A 22,608-nucleotide genomic window follows, 5' to 3' on the forward strand; every position below is an offset into this window, starting at 1 on the left:
GGGGATGATTTTCTCGGCCGCGGGCGGCAATGCCGACGTCGACGCCGGATTTTCTGCGACACGGTGCCCTTAACGCTATCGCCTTAAAATTGGTGTGGTTTAGCTTTGGTTAACCCTGGTTGATAGCGAAAGCTTCACTGCCCCGTCTAGGCCCAATGTCGAGATGTGGCCGAGGTGTGGTTTCGCAATGATATACAGACATGTTTGCAATGAATACAGTGTTTATTCATCATTTTTATGCCTATGAAGACACTGCGGTGATCAATAAAGTAGTGAGACTTGGTTGCAACTCGCAGCCGGGCCCAACTCTACTCGGGCAACGGCGACAGTGTCTCCTTTCAGGGCTCCGTAAAGGCCTAAACATAGTCCGACGTAGCGTGAACGCGCGCGTACGTTATGCCACGAACGCTCGCCGGCGTGCCGATAACATCGGACTATAAACGCGCCTTTAAAGGACACTAAAGTCAAATAAAACGTCAAGCTAAAGTGATAGAGCAATGCTCTAAAACGTATAAAGCCCGTTTCACATGGTGCGATTTTGCAGTGTGTTTTTCGCAGCTACGATTTCCGCAGATGCGAAATTCGGAATCCCGTTTCACATGGATCTACGGCAGCTGCGTTTTTCACATACTCGTTAAGCATTCTGACTGGCGATGACGTATGAGCGAGCCGCCTCCTATTGGTCGTCTGTTTCCACCGCTACAGTGGCTACCACCGCATCTGCGTTTTCGCAGAGAAGTTCAGCACGCCGAACATCGAAAAATCGCAAGCATGAAGGGTCCGAGACCTATATTCCGCAGCTGCGAATTCGCAAGTGTGAATTCGCAGACAAAATCGCACCATGTGAAAAGGGCTTTAGGCGTCAATATAATCGCGAACAAAGCTTTAGTAATCGAGAAATTTAGGTAAACGCAGGACACGATATAACAGACTCCCCAGGGACATTCCGGTACTTAAACGTTGACGAAGGCACTCCTAAAAAAAATTATGTCACTAGTACTCAACCACTCGTATTAAAAAAGATTATTTAGTTGGATTATAAGACAGAAAAAAAAGCTAATTGTCTACTTCTATTAGGTTCTTAGAAAAAATACCTTTTTGGCGTTACACTTGATAACGACGCGGGCGGTCAAAAGGTTTCGTTTTCGCATCGACTCTGCACCGCGCGCGCTTTCGAGTTTCAGTAGTTCCGTTATCGCGTAGTACTGCGCTGGTGTTGCTGGCTCGCTAAACTCGCATTTGAATTTGCTAGCAGCTTGAGGAGTCGCGACGGCACGTCCAGACGGTGACCAGCTTCGTCGCCCGACGTCGCATTGCTGGAGTCCTCCCTGCTTTCGCACTCGGAAGAGCCGGCGTCGAGGCCGCCGTCGTAGTAGGCAACGACGCCGGCAGCGCGAGCCCTCGGCAGCATGTCACGCTCATGCATCGGAGCTTAAATAGCTAAAATCGAGCCAAGCATCGCGAGCTAATGTGTCGTTGTCAGGGTCGTGAACTAGTTGGTCAATTGAGACGAGCGTCGACGATCACCGTGTTCACAATTCGGCGCGCGCTTTTCCTTCCGCTTTCTCACTGCCGTCGGCTCTTTTCGCTTAAATAAGTATTTTCTTTGCACGAAACAAGCGTTTCGAGGTTTCTGGTAGGGTATTTTAACAGTCCACGTTGAAATAATATTTGCCTTTAGTGTCCCTTTAATGCTCTCTGCCTCTCCCGTGGTTTGACCTCAAGCTCCCAAGGTGAAAACTGTTGAGTCGCTGACGGCTGCCCGAGGAAGCGTAATGAAGCTTTCGCTTCAATATCAATTGTTTAAGAAACATTCCATGATTTTGTTCTTTCCCTGCTCTATACTCGCAGCAAGAATGATCTGCGCCACGGACAAGCAGAAGTGTTAATGCAGTTTATTTAGGAAATGTTCATGTAACGGCGACTGAAATTTATGTTGCTGTTACACATTGATTCTATAAGTTTGCTTTGCTGTGCCGGCTTATAGGTCGGAACAATGAACGGGTCCGAAAAATCTGGCTTTGAAAATTGGGCCGGCGACAATATTCGCCTTCTTCCGCAATTAGTTTTGTTTCGAAGGAGACATAAATGAAAAATTCCAAGACATTGCTTTCGATACGGCAACTGAAAACACGCTCTAAAAATCGGACATTTTACTTGAAAAAGTTGGCAAGTATGTTTCAGTAGCATTACGAACGAAAAGTTGGTACTACACATGCGGTGATCGTCGGGACGGTTTCCGGCTGTATACCATCTCGAAGGCGGTGACCACACTCCAGACCGCACGTCTCGAAACATGCGGTATTGAGTCTTTCGTTGCTTCAGAATGCAGTGTAATTCTCGCTTATCGATACGACGCTGTCAAAATTCATGACGTCACGTGAATCTAGCGCGGGATGTTGAAGATGATGGCGCCAGCAGTCTTTCGTTTCTGCACTTATTTCTTGTTTGCTAATGACATATTCGGTAGGTCGTTTCAGAGCGCTTTAGCAGCGCCTCAAAGATCGTTTAAAAGAGCAGCTTAGCGTTACTGCTAGCATACACGGGCTAAAGGATGACAAGGAAGCGAGATCATCACTTCCATACCTGGTTATTCTCGTAATATAGCTTGAAAGCCGTTTTTCATACGCTTCGTAGCATGGCCGGAGGACCCTCAGACAAGCACCGGTATAAGCCATAAGTATATGAGCACGGAAAGACTGACATTTTCGTTTTTTTATAGGAACCCACGGTGGCTGCTTATAGTGGTTTTAGTGTTGGGCTAAGGCACGAGGATGTGGGATCGAATCCCGGCCACGGCGGTCGCAATTAGATGGGGGCGAAATGCAGAAATGCAGAAAGTGCCCGTTTAGAGAATCCCCGGTGGTCCAAATCAATCCCACTACAGCGCGCCTCATAATCTGATCGTGGTTTTTGCACGTAAAACCCCATAATTACTTTTTTTTTCAGTAAGCGCTTATCGTGGCTGTTTAGGTCTTAGAGAGTCGTTGACTGCGCATCAAACGGTGTATCTGCAAGCTAGCCCCGCTGTCTACGGTTGATTCAAGACCAATCGAAGCACGGTGGCTCCGGTCGGCAGGAAGCCGGTGCGTCTCACTGGCGCTTGAATAAAATCAGCAAAACGTTACGCGGTTATCTACCTTAAGCAGCAATTGAGTTAAGCGCGCCTAAATTGTCTGTCTAATTTTTAGTAAGAGTGTAAAGAAGACTTCGCTTACGTTAGATAATGGGGTTTCTTCAAGAGGACAAATTCGTAATGTCCGTACCGGTATTTTGCTGTAAAAGCCAGTAAGCGCACGTCGTGTTACGCACGCTTGCACACACTCGCGCACACGCGCACACACGCACGCACGCATATGCACAAGGACACGCGCGTGTCATCGTCGGCATGATGGCGACTAATGTCGCGATGGCGAGCTAAACGGGAGGCTACCACTGAAGCATGCGCTCACGCAATGCGCCACTTTTGCATTCAGGAGGCCTTTGTTTCATTCGCATCCTCATACTCATGCCTCCATCGTACAGAATCGTGCCGGAGAATGAAAGTCGTCGTTTACCACTAGCAGGCAAACGAGGCAAATGCGTGTTCCTCTACATTTTTCGGCAGCTGCCGGAAGTATGGGCATGGATAGCTGAATGGAAAGTATAGGTGTTCACTTAATATTGGACTGTCGTCACCTTTCCAGTAAACATCGGTTAGCACGTCTCACCACGTTTCTGCCAGTAGTCAGATAACCTTATTCAGTGAACGTCCAGCTTAACTTCCCCAGGGCTCGTTAAAGTACACTACGCTTCGTGGGTCATCTCGTTCTTTAGTTCTTTTTTTAACACGAAAGTGTTTTATCCCGGGTTTCACGACAGATTTCCGGCAATGGATGTAACGGATGTGATAGTCGCCATCGAGGAGCAGTGAAGCCAAGCCCTGCATTGTGACAATAACGAGCGCCGACAGGGAGCGCTTCAGTAGCCACAGCACAGTGGAGGGTCCAACGCGGTGTAGCCATAGAATAAACAACCATTTCGTGCATAGTTCCATACAATAATTGTGTAATAAATAATCGTACAAATAAAACATTATTCATGTTGTCCGAGGGCAGGATTCGAACACAGGAACCTTGGAAGCCCGATGTTGAAACCATTACTATAGTGCCTATGATATACTTACTATATTCTAGGCACTGCACCATTACGCCATGGACGAACGCCTCGACACGCGACATCAAACGCCCTGATGAACTTATCGCGGGCAAGCCAGTGCACTGACATGCTTCGCGTGTTTCGATTTGGCCGCCTCGACAAGCTGAACCGTTGTAATTAGTAACGGTTGTGCGTGTTCACAGCCTCTTCTGCACTTCGAAAAGTATAGATTGCTCTAACATTTACGGCAATGAAGGCATAAAAGCGCAATAAACAAAGCCACAAGAACGTCTAAATCCACAAGCACGAAGATCAGACAAATCCATGTACTTCTGTGGCTTCGTGCAGGCAGTTAGCGTCGGATTAGCCTTTGGCGCCTCGTCGCCTACGCATTGCGGCTTCAACGTGCATCAGCACTGCATCGCCTACTGCTTCGCTTGCGATGGCACCACTTAAGACAACTGCTGCGCTAAAAGGCGCAGAAAGGCAACGACGTTGCCGAGCGAATCTCACTTTGCTCCGGCGAGACACACGACAGCATAAAGCAGAGTGCCTTCCCGCTTTCGAACTCTGCCACTGACATTCCTGCAGCTGTGCGCGTCGCAGCTCGACTGGCTGCCGTAGCCACTACGGAGCCGGACCACAATGCTCGCACCTTCTCCGAAGCCATTCGCCAGCAGGACGGCGCTCGCTAACAGGACGCTGCGCGCCAACAAACCTGCAACATGGTCGCCGGTCAGCAAATCGTGCGCCTTTTGCTGCAGTAGACCGTGAGTTAACGAAGCAAACATGCAAGAGCTTTTGTGAAGACGTTTCACTTTCGTGTTCTACCGATTCCTATGAAATAGGGTTCAACCGTAACTTTTTTTTTTCATACTGAGATTGTCAGTCACCGAATTTGTTGAAAACGCGTTCCGCTGTTTCCTTGTCATAATTAAGCCGTCATCAAGCAGCCTTAACGTCGTCAAAGATCTGCCCGTAGCGTTTAAAACTGAAACTATTACATGACTCGAAAGACAAAGGGGCGTTCACACTGGCGAGCCACGCGATTAGCTATTTCACAAATCGACGATCGCAAATGCTCGCTTTGGTTGAACAGCGACCACTGCGAGACATTGGCTCATTGCGCTGACAGTTCTGCCTGGGATTAGAAAAAAAAATCGTGGGGCCGCAACATTCATATGGGAACGGAGAACCAGCGAAGATGTTTAGGCTGCATACATGGGCTGCATACATGGGCTGCATACAATATGAAATCATACAACAAAACACCAAGAAAAAACATGCGAAGTGGAACAAAATGATTTATTCGTCTTCATCCTTAATATCAGTGCGTATGAAGTTGCACGCAATGGCTTCTTTTGATGACCAATGGATCAATGAATGGACATGCAGCTGGAAAGGGCGTGCTGACAATGCCACCACGCGGACAAGTGGTAGATTTGGTGAATGCGGGGGCGGCGGTGGCAAAACAAATGTGAATATCTTGGACATGTACGTAAAACAATTTCCGCCCATTTTGGCGTTTGCGCTCTCTTTTCACTTCCCAGATCTGAACAAAGCTTAAGACTGCATTCATACCGGCAAGTTGCGAAAGTCGCGCGACCAAGTTCGTCGCAAAGCAACCGTCACTGACAGTCGCTTGGGTTCAAAAGCGAGAAATTTCGTGAAGTTGCTCAGTGATTAATCTTTAAGCGGTAGCAACTGGTAGTAGTAGCAGGACGTCGGAATACGTTGACGTTTATTTTACGTGGTGATGTCGGTGCGAGCCGATGTTAACCACACCAATCGCGAGCGCTTCCACTTTGAGGTTTTGAGATGCAACTCCTACTTGCACTATGGACTAACAACACAGTGTGGTGTTGTGTTTTGTGTGGGTTGTGTACATCTGACGTGTACTGGGAAGGACGACGACGAAGTTCGTGCGTTCGGCTGGTGGCTCCTTTTGATGCTGAAGTTTTTTCTATTTTTTGTGTTTAATCGTGCATCAGCAACACCCAGCGCTGTTTGTGCGGGCCTTCAAGACTGCTGCTTTGCTGGGAGGCCCTCCCTGCGAAGCCTGCTATGGAGGAGATGGTGGTGGACCCGTCTAGCGGCAGGGACAGACCTCCCGTCGCAAGGAAGCGCCTCAGCTCCTCAGTGGAATCAGAAGCTGCCGATTCTGAATCTGACGCCAGGTCGGACGACTCGGATGCCTTTATACCTGCTAAGCATCGGCGTTCAAGACGGAAGTCTTCGACATCGTCATCAAGCGAAGCAACCATCATATACAGCAGCATCGTGACTACGACAGTAGCCTTCGTACCGGTCGACGTGATGGTAAGCCTGAATGCCATCTCCAAGCAGAAACTGCATGATTTTTTCTTCAAACTGGCACCGGGTCTTATTCAAGAGGTTCGAGTGAACCCAAGGAAAAATATCATTGCCGTGGACACAACAGATGAGAAGACGGTGCAAACTCTACTTGGTCTGTCTCAACTCTGTGGTGTTAACACGCGGGCTTACATACCACAGGGCGCGGATGTAACAGCTGGCGTCATATCTGATGTTGACCTCGAACTTGAAGAGGACGTGTTAAAAAGTATGATCGTTTGCACGCCACCATGCAAAATCATCAGCTTTCGACGGCTCGGCTCGTCAAAGTGTGTGAAGATTCTTTTCGACTGTGCAAAACTGCCTAGCCATATAAAGGCTGGACTAGTGCGATACCCAGTTCGGCCTTTCGTACCAAGACCCTTACAGTGCCGCAAATGTTTAAAGCTTGGTCATGTGCAGGGTTTCTGCACAAGTGCTGTGGTGCGTGCCAAATGTGGTCAAAATCACGACGCAAATTCTTGCGACAGTCCGACATCTCGGTGCCCGAACTGTAACGGTGAACACTTGGCAACAGACAAAGAATGTCCCACACTGAAGAAAAAACGAAAGTTCCTTAAAGAGAAAGCTAAGAAGAAGGCATCAGGAGAGAAGCCGAGTAGCCGCGGTGCCCGTCCAGCGGCTACCAATGGCAAAACTGAAGATATACCCGCACGTACGAAGAATAGCAAGGACAACGCGCGTCGGCAGGAAAGTGGGAAGCGGAATTTCTGTCTCTCTGCGATATCGTGGCCGGCGCTTCCATCGAAAGCGTCCGAACCAGTATCTGCCAAGATCACGCCTCCGAAAGCTTCGGAACCAGTTCTATCCAAGGCGTCCCAGTCTGCAGTAGTAAACTATGTAAATAGGGTGCCTACAGCTGTTTCGGTCAACGATGACAAACAACTTATCAACCTGCTTAAGATGCTTGTCAACGTTGTTAGGTCTCTGATTGCCGGTCGTCAGACACCAGCAGCATTAGCCGCAGAGCAACTGCTAGAGGCTCTTGTTCCAGTGCTCGACGGCCTTCACTAGAAACATGAATGCTCGTGGAAAGCCCCGTCCCTCTGTGCTGCAATGGAATGTCAGGTCCTTACGACCGCGGCATGCGGATCTAGTCCTTCGGCTTCTCGCAATGAACACCCCGCCAGATGTTATAGCACTTCAAGAAACCAATGTAAGAAAAGATGATTTCAGACTTCCTGGTTACGTAGGCATCCACAGCAACGCTCGATGCACAGTGCCGGCATGCGGATCCTTCCAGTGTACGGACGTAACGCATCCGCGAAATACTTCAAAAGCATCGCTATACATCCGAGCTGACCTACATTTTGCAGTCATTGACACAAGTGATATCTGCGACGCCGATTTTGAATGTACAGCCGTTACTGTGAGTCTCAGAGATACGACGACGACTGTGGCAAGTATATATTATCGACCGACACGATCTTCAGACACCAGCTTATTGGAGTGCTTAGTCTCTCGGTGTGGCCCATCATTTGTGCTGTGCGGGGACTTCAATGCTCACCATCCTCGCTGGTGTTCTCGTCAACAAGACCAGCGTGGGATAGAGATCAACGAGCTTATTGTTAGGCATGATCTACAAACACTCAATGACGGCTCACCTACATTTGTCGGCAGAGGGAAGGGACAGTCCACCATCGACCTTGCGATATCAACAAGAGATGTGTGTCTCGCCTGGTCATGTGAATCTGACCCATGGGGCTCAGATCACCTACCAATTTGGTTGATTCCAAAACATACTCTTAGCCGCCAGACTGCCGCCTACACAGTGACGAACTGGAACAAGTTCCGTCAGCTGATTTCAGAGGCCCCATCGCACGATAAGTTGTTTAAACTGGTGAGCGAGTGTCTTCAACAAGCTACCGTAAGACGACGGCGGGGCATAGATAAACCCAACCCTGATCTTAAGCTCTTGAGGCTACGCGCCTGTCGACGCCGCGCTTACAGGAGAGCGCAGCGCTCTAAAAGAAGCTCCGATTGGACGGTGTATAATATGAGACGCTTCACTTAAATTGTGACGCGAATGGTTTTACTGTAGCTGTACCCAACGCGTCTACAAAATTTATCCGAACCGTTTCCGGAACTCTTTAAAAGCGAAGCTAAAGCGTCCTGCATTTTTTGTGGCGTGAACTACATGGGCCGAGGTTGAGCAGTTTCGCATGGCTCCTGGAGAGCCGTGCTGACCATGAGCGAGGAGCAGTGACGTCACACGGCGCACAGCTGGCGCGCCGGGCTTTTGCCCGGCGTTTGCGCTGGGCGTTTGCCAGTGTAGTATAGCCATGGAGAAGGAGAGCGAAATTGCTGCTCAGCGGCGCAGCAGAGCGGAGAAGCTTAACTCATCGGATCCCGAAGTACTTGCCTGGCAATTAGCGGTTGAGCGTTGGAAGAACAAACAGAAAGATGCTGCGGAGACACCGAAGCAAAGGGAGGCACGTCTAGCAAAGCGGCGCCGCAAAGAGGCTGAGCGACGCGCCTGATCATCTCAGCAGCAGCAACAACAAGACGCCGTCAATGACGTCAAGGCGCGCCGATTGCCTGAGTATACGGTGAAACTTAGTGCGACTCGGACCTTCGAGACGGACTTCGTAAACAATCCGTTTGGATATGTGTGCGACGTGTGTGAAAGACTGTGGCACATGAAAGACTTGACGCCGGTAAGTAGTGCCATGCGTGAAACGTTGAGTTTAGCGGCGCCGCCTGAGTAGGGTGAAACCGTGGCGCGGGTTTGTACAACGTGCAAGAACTTTCTCGTTAAGCAGAACATTCCACTCTTTAGCGTTACCAATGGGTATCGTTATCCGCCCATGCCACCAGGTCTACCGGTTCTGAACGATGTGGACGAACGCTACGTATATCCTGGCATAGCCGAGCTAAGCCACTGCAAATGTTTTTTTTTTATGATTATTTTCCAACCAGCCTCAAATTTTCTTTAGGAAAGCAACGTCACTAAGCTCTGAGTAGGCTCTAGCTTCCTTGGTTCTATTTCAGAATGGAAGAGCGGTTGCACTGGCTTTTTGTAGGCGGAGCTTATGCTAGTTTCTTAGGTCGTCACCGACTGTACTTGGCTGTAGCATTGTGATTGTTGTGGAACTATAGTTCATCGGACTCGCATCTATACCAGATCTTGTACGTACAGTACACTGAACTGTTATTAGGTTACAATCGTTTATGAAGGAATAACTTTCTTTCTAAACACTTTTTCATTATGGATGCTCGCAAATTAAACGGACACTTAATTGAAATATTCGTACCGGTGAATCATTGTGGTCGTGCCACCGACCGGGACAGGCGACCAAGGATTGACTCACGGCGACCGATGTTCACAACTTCAAACGCGACCTGTTCGTCGCCAAAGCGATATGTCTCGCAAGAGAGAGAGAGAGAACTCTTTAATGAATTCAGGAGAGGGCTGCCTTGTGGCATGCCTAGAATGCTGCTCCAGATGGGTGTTATGAAAATTTAATTATATGCACAGTATTATTATTATTATTATTATTTGATTTGTACACATATACACACAAGGACACAAATGGATTAAGGAGGGAGCAAGCTGACAACTGCCACCGAGAGGGGCACAACGCCTGCCTACTCCTATAGGAGGAGGGAATAGAGGAAATGAAAATATGAGAAAAGAGAAGAGGAAATAAAGAAATGACGGAGACACGGACAGAACAAATAAAAAAAATAAAAATAAAACAAAATACAAATAATGTCTATAAACGGGAGGCCAAGTCAGTGTCCTTCAGAAAACTTAGCAAGGCTCGATGGGCCTGGTCACGTCTTGCAGCGCTCCCCTTAGGAAAAAGGCAATCGTCAAGGGTCGCACATTGCAGCCCCATAAGTCTATACTCCTTAATTAGTAATGCGCGCTGCGCAACGAATGCGGGACACTCTAAAACTAGATGTTCAAGTGTCTCACAGGAGCCACAAAACGTACACGACGGGCTGTCCACACGTCCTTGTCGGTATAGGCGTTCGCGCACCAACACAGACCCAACCCTTAACTTGTAAAACAGTGCTCTAGCACGACGGGGCAAGCCTCGACCACGAACTCGGGGAGGGAACGATCCGTCTGCAACACGCCGGTCTGGGTGCTGCTTTAGGAGGTGTCGGCGTATAAGGAGACGGGCGTTTTCAAACGTGCACGAAATGTCAGGGCAGTCACATTCATGGTGGGCACAGCTTGAAGCGAGGCGATCAGCCTCTTCATTTCCAGCGATGCCCACGTGCGAGGGTACCCACTGGGCAATGAGGGACACTCCACAGGAAGTAATTTTGCCCGAAGTTTCTTGGATACTGCACAACAATGGGCTATCGGCATCTTGTCTAAGTCTGCTGAGGGCAGCACGGGAGTCTGTAAGAATGACGACCTTCAAGGCGTTTAATTCTTCGTGTACGTATTTCAGAGCAACATCAATCGCTGCTAGTTCTGCAGTTGTTGATGAGGTTGGATGTAGTATTCTGAATACCCGTCTGATGCCAGTCGAAGGGCAGAAGAAAGCTGCAGAAGCGCCTTGCGCGTCGCTGTGTACAGATGCGTCCGTGAATATTTCAATATAACCTTCAAATTTTTCAAATAGGTGGGACTGTGCCAATTGAAATAGTGCCGGAACAGGCTGACTAGATTTTTTGTGGATTTCAGGAATTGTCAGATAAATGGGGAAGGAGCATTTGTTGCGCTTCTTCGGAGTAGTGAAAGAAGTAGTGTCTCGTGAACTGTGAGTAATGTCCACAAACAATGCCGCCATTTTCCCCATCCGAGAGAAAGGGCGCTGAAGCAGCCGATTAATCAGTGCTTGGCCGTCTGATGCTCGGTGCAAACGTTCGATATGGTGTAGCGCTCTCTGGTCTGCTTGCAAGCTCAGGGGCAACTGGTGCGCTTCCGTGAGTAGTGGAACAGATTGTGCCTCACGAGGTAAGCCAAGCATGACTCGGAGGGCAACACGATGGTCCCGTTCCAACTCAGACATCATATTTGGCGGCACGTTCAAGACTGGCAAGGCATACATCACGCCAGAGAGGACAGACGATTGGTATACCTGAAGTGCTGTCGTCTGGTCGCAGCCAGCGCCCCTAGCAGTCAAGGCGGCCACATACTTGAGCAGCGACCGCGATTTGCACCGCACAGAGGTAATGGCAGGGCGCCAAGAGAGGCGATCATCGATAATTACAGCCAGGTAGCGGTGGTGTTGTACCCATTGTACCGGTGTCTCTCTGAGGTACAGCCGGCTCATGGTTCGACGAGCCCGTTGCCTTGGATGATATGCAATCGCGGCTGACTTAGCTGGTGAGATCTGCAGACCAACTTCCTCCAAGTACTCTGAAGTCGCATTCAGAGCTCTCTGCAAGATTCCACGAAGACGTGGACCATGGTACGAAGGACCGCTGATCCACAGTGCAATGTCATCTGCATAGATTGCTATACATATTGGAAAGTCTGCTTCCTGAGGCAATCGGCTTGGAAGTCCAGCAAGTACACTGTTGAAGAGAAGCGGCGACAAGACGCTGCCTTGTGGTACACCGCACTTAACCGGGCGAGAATCACTTGTTGCTCCTCCAACACGCACTTTCATGTGGCGCTCAGATAGAAAGTTATGCACGAAATGAAGCAGTCGACCCGAAATTCCCGCATTCATAAGGGCAATAATAATCGCCTTATGGGGAACCGAATCGAAAGCTTGCTGTATGTCCAGGAAGAGCATGTATGCAGAGTGCTTGTTTTCTCGAGCAGACTCTAGAGATGAAACGAGGTCTGCTATGCTATCGAGGGCTGAACGGTGACGACGAAAGCTGCTCATGACATCAGGAAAGAAATTAAGCTCTTGTAGCCTGCCGTCTAGACGAAACAGTACCATTCGTTCCATCAGCTTCATAACATTAGAAGTTAGCGATATTGGCCGGTAAGACTTTAGGTGTTTTGCAGGGCGGCCGGGCTTTAAGACTGGTATCACCACAGATGATTTCCAATCATTGGGGATCAGAGACGTTCGCCACACTTCGTTATATGCGTCCAAGACATTTTGATGAAAGGCCTCATCGATGTTTCGTAATGCCTGGTACGTAACTCCGTCTTCACCAGGGGCAGTGCGACGTTTGGAGAGGCTGAGGGCGTGATGCAACTCTTCGAGAGTAAAGTCTGTTTCATCCATCTGGCAGGCTGGACCATAGCAGAACGTTGTGATGTTCTGACTTGTCAGAGGATTAAGGTCATTGTTTGCGTTGTCACTTGGCATAGGAGGTACGAAAAGGTCGGCAAATGCTTCCGCAAGAATTTTCGGAGTTCGGCTAGTCGTTATGCACAAAGCAGCAGTTGGATTCTTGCAGATCTCAGGAGTGCGAAGAGCCTTCAGTATTCGCCAAACACTTCCAAAACCATTTGCCGTATGCAGTGAACTACACAGTGCTGCCCAGCTCATTCGACGAAGTTGTTTTGTGTGCCGCCGTATGGCTGCGTCTAGGCGGTTAAGAGAGCTACGGACGGTTACAAGCACGGTGGAAGAATATGATTACAAGTTACCCTCCTCCCTAGCCATGCATTTTCTCCTCAACTCGTTAGCCGAGTGATCGGGGCTAAGCTCCGCCTTCGCTGGCTCTACGTCATGTTGTGACGTACGTTGTCGTCTACTTCCGGTTGTTTTGGAGCCAGTGCGCGAAGGCTCTCCAACCTCTCCGCTAGCCGCCCGGCCGTCGATCCCCTGCGGGAGCGATCAAGCAGCGTGCGTTGCGAGCGTTCTGTCGCAGCGCCGAGCGTGTCCGGTATTCCGGAAACCACAGGCGAGCTGGGTGTTTTGACTGATAGCCAGAGGCGTAAACTAAAGCCCCTCCATACGGCTGTGATGAAGGAGCTTCATAGACGGACGTGAGCGGCCTGATCGGCATGCACGGTCCAGCCATCTGGTGGCGCAGAACTTAACTAGCCAAATACAGAGCTAATATTCCTGTAACCAAGTGTAAAACATTTTAAACATATAAGAAGACAACGGGTTCAAGATTACGCTCTTGCCGAAAATTTGAGCCAGCAGCAAAGTAGAAAAAACTTGGTTACTGCTATATTAGCTGCGTGTTTGGTTGAGCTTTGTGCCGCCAGGTAGCTGGCCCCGACGGGTGCAAGCAGTTCCCGTTTGCGGCTCCGTTAATCACTTAAAACGCGGTCCGCCAGTACACTTGCGCTTCCGTTTACCTGAATACCGTATACGCTAAACTCTATTGTGGCAATCCTTCGACGTGAAGTGACCGACGCAAACGCTCGGATGCCGGCGCTTATGCGCTGCAGTCGCTCCGCTCATCTGCTGCCTTGCAGCGGGGCACGATGTCGCAGCTTGACACGTCGCCGATCGCTACGTTAGCAGCCCACAACGCAAAAAAAGGGGCGAACCATGGTGCTCGCGAAAAGAAAGAACAAGACCAACACTGACCACGCAGCTCTCGTCAACACGGAGCACGTTTTAACGCAAGCAGACGACACTTGCTGTTGGCCGGAAGTGCTTTTATTGTAGTGATACATCTCCTTGTGCATTCTCTTTCTGTTACTTTCTTTTTATAGAAACAAATTAACTAACATCTAAACTATTGCGAACATTTGTTCACCATAATGTTGGAAAAATTATAGATGACGCGACCTGGGCAGCCAATTGGATAGCTGGCCCTACTGACGTATTATGGTCAAATCGCGTCACTTGGTCACAAAACCCAGCCAATTGGCGTGCTGCGATCGGTAGCGATGTACCTTTTTAATACCTTATAATAAATTGCACGCTTTACGTGCAGCGCTTAGATGCGTCAATTAATGATCAGAAGGACCTACTATAACCACTAAGTACGTTTGTACAAAATCGTCAAAATCGTTTCAGGGTCCCTTTAAGAGGGGAACGCCATAGCGCTTTAGGGCCCCGTTCGCATCGCATTTTTCTTTGAGTAGGCTTCACTGCAACGCATAACGTGGGATAGCCAGCTTACAAAAACGAAGCTTACACCGATCCCCTTAAAGTCGGCTTCACTTTTAAACAGTAATGCATTGCTGGGAAGATGTCTTTCAAGGGGGCAATATACGTCGTCATATATTAAAATGTGGAGGCCCTAGGACCTTCTTTTATTATTTTAATAATTGTTTGCTATTTCCCCGACGGCAGGAAACACATTTTATACACAAAGTCCCTCTACGCCATGGAAATAGGCAAACCTAAATGGCTGGCGCGCACTCTATGCTCATACCACAGTTGTTCGCGTGCCTACGGGCGAGTAAATTTTCTTGTCATCAATGCGCATTCTGCACTACGTACATATACAACCTCATGGAGACATTAATGAAACAGCAAGTGCTACAGTGCAGATGGGTGGAGGAGGCGCATTTGTCACTAAATCGATTACAACCTGGTATCTCTTCCTGGATTAGTGTGTATTTTTTCTAAGGTTTTGCCAACGCGGTGAATTCCTCAGTTGTCGGTACGGGACCATCCTTGTTGACATCACTGGCAGCATCAAGTTGTTAATCTATCACTTAATCTTCTATTAGTTCAGAGAAAAAAAATAAAGAAAACTTGTAAAACGTGTGGACACAACAAAACGTTTTTAAAGGTGTGTCAGGCTTTCAGGACATTTCAGGTGTCTTCCCTCCTCCGCCACCATCGACCTTCGGTCCTCCCCTTTCTTAAAAAAAAGTTGTCGCAGTTTCACCGGAAAGGCGAAGCATCAATTGCGATAGCAAATTTGTAGAGAGCTATACGGAGTAAGGATAGTAGCTTTATCAGCTGTATAAACTTGGACATGCAGCAGCACCGGCAACACGCAGAACTGTTGTCGACGCCGTCGGCGTTTTGCCCGCGTTCGCACAAAATGCATGCGGCGTTGGTGACTGTTGCCGGAGCCTCTGATATAAATAGGCACTTGGTGCCGCAGCTAAACGTCGCCTCCCTCCCCCCCCCCTCCCCCCCCTCACGGCCTTTCGTGTGTCGTAAGAAAGCGCGTTTGCTCTACATATATGGTGATTGTAAAGGAGGAAAGGGACGCCTACTTCTGCAGCCCTTAAGTGAGCACGGCGCAGAACGCGCGTTTGTTCTCCGCCGTGCGTTCACTCCCCGTGAAAGCGCGCGTCCCTCGCGCCCTTTCACTCGCACATACAGCGTTCGGCACGCGGCGACGATTTCATCTCCATTGACGTCATACGGAACCTCACGACGACGGCGACGCCGACGGCAGAAATCTGCTTTAGAGTGTCCATATAATTGCTATCGCAATAAAACTTGTCGCAGCTTCACCCGAAAGGCGAAGCATCAATTGCAACAGCAAATTAGTAGAGAACTATACGGAGTAAGGATAGTAGTTTTATCATCTGTACAAACTTGGACATGCAGCAGCACTAGCAACGCGCAGAACTGTTGTCGACGGCGTCGTCGTTCTGCCCACGTTCGCACCGAATGCGCGCGGCGTTGGTGACTGTTGCCGGTGCCTCTGGGGGTAGCTCGGAGGTTTTCGACGAGATCAGGATGGGACACTCGTCGAGCAGCGTCGGAAATCTTACCCACCTTCTCGCCTCGCAACGTTTTTATGCAACGGAAGAAGTCGCGTTTGCTCTCTTATGGTGATTGGTGATTATAAAGGAGGAAAAAGGCGCTTAATTCTGCAGCCCTTCAGGGAGCACGGCGCAGAACGCGCGTTTGCTCTCCGACGGGCGTTCGCTCCCCGTGAAAGCGCGCGTCCCTCGCGCCCTTTCACTAGCACATACAGCGTCTGGAGCGCGGCGACGATTTCATCGCCGCTTGCGTCATACGGAACCTCACGGCGACGGCGACGCCGACGGCAGAAATCCGCTTTGGAGTGTCCATATTATTGCTAACGCAATAAAAGCATTCATTCATGCAAATCTACTCCGGCGTTTCCCAGTGCATATTTAGGATAGCCGCATCATCTCGGACTGTATGAGTGCACCAATTTTAGGTGCGAAGCACCTTATGCGCTCGAGCTGTCGGCGTTTCCTGTCGCCGTACGAGTCACGGTAAGCAAGCGGCTCGTGCTCGCGCTCGACACGCGGTCGTCCCACTGCTGCCGCGTTCGTCGTCCTCTTCCACAGCTGGCTCCGTTGCCCCTCATCATTCCAGCGTAGAATTTCACTTCTTTTCTGTCGTCGTAATGGGGAGGCCGCGTTTACGGGGTTATGAGCCATTGCAGTATGACCCCATTAGCGGTGCATCACTGCATGCTTCGCTCGTCCCCAGGTTTCATGTTAGTGGAGCGGCATTTCGCTCAATGGGTCATTTGACACTTACATATAAAATTTAATTCACCGCTCAAACCGAGCCTATGACTTGACTCGTGCTAACTGTAATAAGTAATAAATGCCCACACCGCCATGGGGCCGTACTCGTGCCAGCCTATGGTGAAGTTATTTTTTCTTCGAGTAGCATCACGTGTGCTTAATAAAGCAAAAACATTATATTTTCCATCAGGCAGAAAAAACGGCGTTCTAGGCAGCGAGTGGTACCAAAAATCATAATCAGTGACGTTATCGGCGTCTTGCATGACGTCAGTAGTAATACCGAATTAAATTAAGAACACGTTAGAGGAAGGTGACTTAAGGTGGAGTAAAACCAATTAAGGTGAATTAAGGTTGGCACAAATTAGAGCAAGGTGGATTAAGGTAGAGTTGTGAAGGACACGTGACAATGTATGACGTCACATATATTGGATGTAACCAATTAATTAGAGAAGTCATAATGCTTTCGCATTCAAATCACGTATAAGATACTTATGTAATTGTCAGTTTTTTGCGATAGCCAGCTTATGGACACTCGAAGCGAATGAGATCTCGCCGTCGTCGTTGCCATGAGGATCCGCATATATTTAGGTATATGTATAGCCTACTATATGGTTTTGCATGCCGTATATGCGGGTTATATTGCTACACTATTCTTATTACTAAAGTTGCTCATAGTTGGTCTTACGCTCCTGACTAAATTCTCCCCCCGAATTTTGACAATGGCGGCCCGCAATCAAATGTCATAAAATATAAAACTCAGCGCATGGCCTTTTTTGTAATCTTCTCTTACTTTTAAATACTAAAACGCGGCGCTAATGCAGTTCCACTCAAAGTGAAAGCCGGGGAAGTGCGGAGCCGCGATTTGCCGCTGTTTCCCTTGTCTTTTCCTTGTGTTTATCTTGTGTTTAGCAATCCATCATCCTTTGTGACACCTGTGCTAAGGCACAACTGGTGGAAAACCACCACGCACATGGAGCCTTTGCTGATGATAGAAGCGATTTTAAGGAGTTTCTGCGAATGAATGCGCTTAATTCTTGATTATTCCTGTCTTCTAAATTATAATGAATCATGTTAGTTTATCTTGAACCGGTTTTGACCAATTCCGCACTTGGTTTACCCTGTTTTGAGCACTTGTTTTTAGCGTGATCACGCGACAGACGCCGACAGCCCGGGCCCCTAATAAAGTGCTTCGCACCTAAATGTGCTAAACAATATCAGTGCTGATCGAAACCTGAAAGTGATGGAAGTTTGTGTGCACGGCTCTTTATTGGCCGCGTAATGGCGCACGTGCGATGTCATAACAGATTCTACACGGCGTTTTATAGGTTTCAAGGGTGCCAAGAATTTTGCCACACCCGCGTATGTCGCGTCCGCGTTAGTCGGACACGCGTATAGTTAGAACACCGTCCGAGGCGTTCAAGTGCAACACTAAATATTTGCTATCGCAGTCAGTGCTTCGCACTTATGGATAAACTGCCAATTTATTGCAGTGTCAAATGGCCCGTTTTGTTCACCTATACCGCTAGATTATATACTACAGTTTGTATGTCTTGCTGTGTTTGTCCCTTTCCAGTGGCAAACACATCGCTTAGGCTCTGCCAATCTGATTTATACAGCTTTCTTGCCAAGGCAGCCCCGACCACTTTGTAAATGTTTGAAAATAAATATGATATGATATCCCTGATATCGACTCAAATCGAAGCATGGAATGTGGTAGCAAGGTGTAGCCACGGTCCCTCATTACTGAAGGACCCTGGTGTAGCGTTGCGCTCAAGCTCATCGCACAGTGTGCTAAGCCACAGCGCTGGCGAAATGAGCAACACCGTGGGCGACGTTACAGATGCCGCGCCTGTGGTGCAACATGAGTATAGATGGTGTTCAACATGAGACAGAAGGCCAGCCGTCGGCACTTGCGAGCGCGCGATGGAAGGATTAGACAGATTTAGCTTTACGTTTACTCTGCTTTCCGCTCAGACCTGTTTATTCACAGCGGTGTGGCATGCACACCACTGTTCAGCTGGAAGACTAATATGTGCGCGCACAACGCTCATTCAAGCAGCGGAAGCCAGAACGTTTGCCTAGCTGCGGCAGAGTGGATTGAGCGGAGCGGGACGGGGCTTCCGCTTGGTTTCGTCACTTTTGCAGCCAAACGCACTGTAGTGTGAAGGCATGGCACAAACTACGGATACAGCTACGGCGAAAATGCAGTCGCGAGCGTTGACTTCAGATAGTTCATTCCTTACCTCCTCCTCTGTGTGGTATGCACGCGGCCCACACTATAAATCGATACTAACTCGCTCAGCTTTCAATTCTGCTTTTCATCGATATCAGTCGATATCAGTAGCATAGACGTGTTTTAAGAGCAGCACTTAACCGACTTTACGACCACCCTTTTAATATATAGGAACTTGAAGCGCGGATAAGCGAATCAGCGCAACGATTTGCTCTTAATGCTTTGTCAACATACCTAGGAGATATGTTAACAGTGGCAGAAAAAAAAAGTCGTTAGAGACACTTAAGACTGCGATAATGTTGATAAGGACAGATAGGTGTTGATAAGGATCGGATCGATTCCGCTGAGATTGCAACGACAGTAAGGGTTTATAAGGGTCGGATCGAGTCCGATAAGGTTGATAACAACCGATAAGAATTCATAAGGATCACATCGAGTGCGATATAGGCTGATAACAACCGATAAGGGTTTATAAGGGTTTATACTGGTCGGATAAAATGTGATAAGATTGATAATGAAAGTGGGCTGCGTGGAGATGAGGAAGCGGCACAATGCTTGCCCATACTTAGACAACTCCAGCGGAATTGCAAATTATTTTCCCTAGACAATTCAAACGCTAAAGCAATTTTACCATTCTATCGTTCCCCGCTGCTTGTCCTTAGAAACATTTTAACTACTACTGTCTGAAAGAGAAAAAAAAAAGATAAATGAGAGGCAGGGAGGTTAACCAGGACTGAGCTCGGTTGGCTACTCTGCACTGGGGGAAAGGAAAAGGGGAAGATTAAGAGAAGCGTCGGCGATAGCACGATACGTTAAGTGCAAAGCCGATAAATTAGTCTCTCCCTCACACTGATCTGTCTGTCTGACTGTTCTATAGAACATACGTGCAGTGTTTCCTTGCTACCTCCCTCTTCACACGTGTTTACCATTCCTTGTCCCTCGCGCTCTGGCAATGCAGGTGAGCAGCGAGGCAGTCGTCGGTGCCTTCTGTGCACGCATTGGAGCGATCGAGCCCCAGCTGGGTGCCGTGGTCGACGAGCGCATGAGCGAGGCCCTGGACGAGGCACGCCGTGTGGACAAGTTGGTGCGGGACAGCGTCGCCCAGCGCGGCAGCAAAGGATCCGAGGCCCTGCTGGCCAGCAAGCCGCTACTGGGCGTGCCTTTCACCGCCAAGGACCTGCTGGCCGTCAAAGGCAACCGCCTCTCCTTCATTTATATACAGAGTGCCACAGCTAGCGCAAAACAATGCGTAATAAAGTGTGGCCGAAACATACAATGATGGCTGCAAAGTAAGCAGCAGCTTTCTTGGGGTAACGCCTGCCATCCTCATACCATCCGTGAATCACAAAAAAAAAAGAAAAACGTATGGACATATCAGCAGGCACGCGAAGTGGCGAACTCGCCGTTAAACTCAAAGCCAAATAATTCGACGGCGCAGTATAGTGTCTTTTTGTCATCACAGCACCCCGCTTGAAACTTCGTAGTGACCCTCACTCTCCCTAGTGTCCTGGCTGCAACTTCGTTGCAATGGCTATCCATCAAGCGGCGTCGCACGTCTGGTGTCAATGGGGCCCTCGCAGTTCGTGCGCCCTTCTGACATCCATAGCCTATCTATGCGTGCGCCAACCAATCAGGTGCGTGCCTCTTCTCCTGCACCGCAGTGGCGCTTGCTCTCTCCGCTCCTACTCTCTTCCTGGTTATCCCTACGCCAACGTTCTAATAAAAGTGGGCCGAAGTAGCTCAACAAAGAAAATTTAATTCTCAGGTGTTACACGCCGAAACCATATGATCTCATTATGAGGCTCGCCATAATGGGGTAACTCCAGATTAAAGTTGACTACTGGGGTTCTTGAAGCCCATCAAAATCAGGAGCGCTTTTGCATTTCACCCCATCGATATTCGGCTGCCGTGATCGGGATCGAACCGGCGACCTCGAGCTAAGCAGCGCAACGCCATTGCCTCTGGGCTACCACGCAGGGCACACATTTTATTAGCTACGCGATGAAACTGTCGGGTCAGGTTTTTCATTGCGCACTGTGGTCATAATGAATACCCGGTTTTCGACTACGACTTCTTTTTATCGCAGGTGCACTTCAAACTCCCTGTCATCCACATTTTTTTTAAATATTTGTGACCATGGTACAGAACAGCACACTTAATGACGCAAAAGTTTTTAGAACGCATGGAGAGGAGATTGTCAAATCCCCGGAGAAGGCATGGCGAGCGTTTGTGGCCGTTCCGTCCAAGTGTTGCCATCTTGGTGTAAAGAGACCTTGCGCAATTCCCATTGCGCGACGTACGCTCTGACGTCATGCTGAGTAAGAAAGAAGCTGTTAAGAGAGAGAGAGCACGTAGTGGAACTGGTGGAAAACGAAAATTATGCGGGTCCAACGCACGTCTTCGAATCGACGTGAAGCGCGGCTTTCGTTAAGCGCTTAACAAAAGGCTATCAATGCCCATATCATTTCTGTGTCTGTTGAGTAAAAGAGACTTGCGTGTGCGTATGTGCATGCTCTCGCGCTCTCGTGCTAAGCAGTGTGGCACACGCGGCGATCACCTCAAAGAGATATTCGGCGTTGGCACGCTAGAAGTATGCGTGCGATTCTGGCCTTATGGTTAGAGCATCGGGATGCTGCACTGGGAGGGAGCTTCGTTCCCACCTTCGGGCACGTATTAAATGTTATTGTTAGCATTCTTTGCCATTCGAGACACATTGCCGTAGTCGGTAGGTACTACTTGCTGGGTCGCTCCACTTCGGACATTTGTATTTTGTTACAAGGTCCGAATTGGAGCGCATGACCGAGAGTGGATGAAACCTCCGCTTTGAGCAAAGCCGCCCAATGTTCTAAACACTTGGCCACGATTCATTTTATTCTTTATTGTGTTTTATTCGGATTACACAGATATACAGTATATAGACATTCCAGCCCAGCATGCGTCGAGAAGGAAGCAATCAAAACTCTAGTATATGCACCAGTCCTTCAAACCTATGAGCCAGTCCGTTCCGGCTCTTGGAGTTTACATTTGAACCATTCTACTTACAGATTCGCGAAAAGCTCCTTATTGGCGTAACTTCCAACTGCTAGACGATCGTCCATCCTTGCCAACCAACCCTAGTAGGCCCAGAAATAGTATCATGTTCACATGGCATGCATTCTTCATTATCGAATGGTCCTACGCCACGATAGTGCGCATCTCTCGTGCGAAAGCCGTCTAAATCTTGAGATGTATGGCTTATCCGTCACGTGCCAGTTTCTCATGTTCTTCCTCGTGGAAAATCGAGCTCTCAGACACTGTGTTAGGCTGCAACATCTCTGGGATCGGCCTGCATTCCCCAGCACATTTCTCGTATCAACGAACGCTACGTAGAAACTGTCCAAGAGGTCGACCGGTTTTGACGTTCCATCGCCGGAGTGCAAATGTCATCGTCGTTTTCATATACACTACGACACATAACCATAAATACATACGATTGTATAACCTGTAGTGGTAGATGACGTCACAATCCGTGTTTTTCTCTATTACGCTCGTCCAGCACATGTGTAGAGCCCCACAATCGGCATGTCGTAAGCTCGCGTCGAACGTTTGAAGAGAAATCGTCGGCGTCACG

At 48.8% G+C, this 22,608-nt stretch overlaps 1 protein-coding gene across 5 annotated transcripts in view; it reads left to right on the plus strand.

Moving 5' to 3' along the window:
• The window catches only part of LOC119461663 (fatty-acid amide hydrolase 2-A), a 117,365-nt gene that overhangs the window by 60,556 nt on the left and 34,201 nt on the right, over positions 1 to 22,608 (plus strand). For 2 of the 5 annotated variants that reach the window (XM_049671851.1, XM_037723035.2), the window contains exon 3: positions 19,957 to 20,191. The exons of the other annotated variants lie outside the window; for them this stretch is intronic. In XM_049671851.1, the coding sequence (XP_049527808.1) occupies positions 19,957 to 20,191 (235 nt within the window). The remainder of the gene's footprint in view (positions 1 to 19,956; positions 20,192 to 22,608) is intronic. 5 annotated transcript variants of the gene reach the window in all.

This window comes from Dermacentor silvarum, chromosome 8 (genome assembly GCF_013339745.2).
Source record: "Dermacentor silvarum isolate Dsil-2018 chromosome 8, BIME_Dsil_1.4, whole genome shotgun sequence".
NCBI lineage: Eukaryota > Metazoa > Arthropoda > Arachnida > Ixodida > Ixodidae > Dermacentor > Dermacentor silvarum.